The sequence below is a fragment of the Physella acuta genome, unplaced genomic scaffold (genome assembly GCF_028476545.2).
Source record: "Physella acuta isolate Inbredline_101_S28 unplaced genomic scaffold, ASM2847654v3 ptg002211l, whole genome shotgun sequence".
NCBI lineage: Eukaryota > Metazoa > Mollusca > Gastropoda > Physidae > Physella > Physella acuta.
Genome location: NW_026733711.1, coordinates 1 through 2,500, shown reverse-complemented (window position 1 = coordinate 2,500; position 2,500 = coordinate 1). Strand labels below are relative to the sequence as shown.

Below are 2,500 nucleotides of genomic sequence, written 5' to 3'. Positions count from 1 at the left end.
ATATATATATATATATATATATATATATATATATATATATATATATATTTGCGGTCTTTGCTCACTTGTGATCATGCAACAACAATATACATTTTGACATTACTACTTTAACATTAAATATATTGTTAACCGGAAATGCAAATATTCGATATACATTTATTTACACAAAAATACAATTTCTAAATAGCCCCACCCACCTTCAAAACGTCATGATCTTCTACCCAGCCCATTAAACACACATTACCTCTTGCCTGACTTCTGAAAACATTTTTATTGTTGAAATTGATTGTAAGACATGTCTGTCTATAGGAAAGCATACACATGTAGCAGCTAAATTATGTAAACTTAAACTTGAAAGTCAAAAAGGGAAGCCCGAAGAATATAATCGCATATAATAGAATATTTTTTTAATTAACAAAAATTTGGTATTTATTAAAATAATTTTTAAGTAGCTTAAGATAATTTAGATTTTTTAAAAATTATGCAAGATAAACACTGTTTCAGGCTGTTTGAGCCTTTTTCAGGACTTTAGTTGACCGCCTAGTTATTGCTTCTACAAAACACACTTGATTGTTGCTGAGAAACTGGCTTTGAAGACATACTTGACATCAACTGCCACATAAAACATACTCGACATCAACTGGCTTATAAGACACACTTGACTTTTGATTTCTTATAAATACATATTTGTGAGCAAAATTGACTTTACTAATGTAAGTTGTGTAGCCATCAGTAGGCTTTTCTGTGTGTTCAAAACTACACTCGCGTCTCAGTGTATTTAACACATCTAAACTCCTCGGCGTCCCAGCGTATTTAAGACTCAATGTATTCAACACAACAAAACATCCTTATATCTTATATTTAGCACATCAAAACACCCTAACATCTCAGTGTATTCAACACAACAAAACATCCTTATATCTTATATTTAGCACATCAAAACACTCTAACATCTCAGTGTATTCAACACAACAAAACATCCTTATATCTTATATTTAGCACATCAAAACACCCTAACATCTCAGTGTATTCAACACAACAAAACATCCTTATATCTTATATTTAGCACATCAAAACACCCTAACATCTCAGTGTATTCAACACAACAAAACATCCTTATATCTTATATTTAGCACATCAAAACACCCTAACATCTCAGTGTATTCAACACAACAAAACATCCTTATATCTTATATTTAGCACATCAAAACACCCTAACATCTCAGTGTATTCAACACAACAAAACATCCTTATATCTTATATTTAGCACATCAAAACACCCTAACATCTCAGTGTATTCAACACAACAAAACATCCTTATATCTTATATTTAGCACATCAAAACACCCTAACATCTCAGTGTATTCAACACAACAAAACATCCGTATGTCTTATATTTAGCACATCTAAACATCATAGCATCTCAACGTACGTAACACAACGATAACCCTAAATACAACCACATTCGAGATCCTAGCATACAACATAATTGAAATAAACCTCCCGCCACAAGTACCTCGTCATTTTTTTTGTGTGTCCGACACATAAAGCTCACTCCACTTTTGTCCGTCAGCGCCAATTTTCCTGGCAGCCCCCCCCCCCCCACGACAGTCCTGCCTCTGCCAGCTACTTCCCTGCGTACGCCTCCTCGTTTCCCTTGGGTTTCCCAACTTTCTTTTTCCTTGAGGCGTCCAGTTTACTACTATTAATTGCGTATTTCTATTGTATTTTTCAGATAAAGTTTATTTTCTATATCTTTTACCGAAGAATAGTCTCTAACGCCCACATAAGAGTATAATAATTTCATGTATTTATAAAAAATGCTACTTTTTCGTTAACATTTTAAAATACATAAAAAGGTAGACCCCTTCAACAAATAGTGTAAATAAGCAGTGAAATATAACTTTGATTTGTCTTTTAGCATTCACTAATAAAATATATAATCTTAGTGGCATTCCAACTAACAGTGCACCTGGGACGCATAGTATCCTCACTGAAAAAAAAAGTTCCATTTAGATTTTGATGCGATATTCACTGTTGTCAAGCGCATGAGTGGGAATCTAAAGCTTATACGTTGCATTGTTAGACAAACTGCCTTATTTAATCAGAAGTTTGATATAACCAACTAACCGTGTAACATGTGTTACGTCTGCAGTACCCGCTGAGGTGGAGATCGAATACGAGGTGCCTACAACAACAACAACTACCGCTCCACGCCCCGCTTTCAACCAATGGGGGCAATACAGTATGTTCAGTTGAAAAAAAAAATACCTTAAAAAAACATTATTTGTTAACAGAGAAATATGAAGCTAACTTTGGCATGTATTAATCAATAGCTAACATAAAAACTATAGTAACCTATCTTGTTTTAGTATATGCTTTGGCTAACTCTACTAACTCAATTTGCTAAACTTTAATCAGTAGTCTACAAACATTATTAATTAAAACAGCTTTTGTTGTACTCTAATATTGTATTGTACACGTATCATTGTCAAAAAAT

General features: G+C 33.2%; 1 protein-coding gene across 1 annotated transcript in view; it reads left to right on the top strand.

The window, feature by feature from the left end:
• Window positions 1–2,260, top strand: part of LOC131932561 (ataxin-2 homolog) — a 13,132-nt gene extending 10,872 nt beyond the window's left edge. Inside the window, exon 4 of the mRNA XM_059289488.1 lies at window positions 2,156–2,260. Coding sequence (XP_059145471.1) covers window positions 2,156–2,259 — 104 coding nt within the window. The 3' untranslated portion in view covers window position 2,260. The remainder of the gene's footprint in view (window positions 1–2,155) is intronic.
• The last annotated feature ends 240 nt before the right edge of the window (window positions 2,261–2,500 follow it).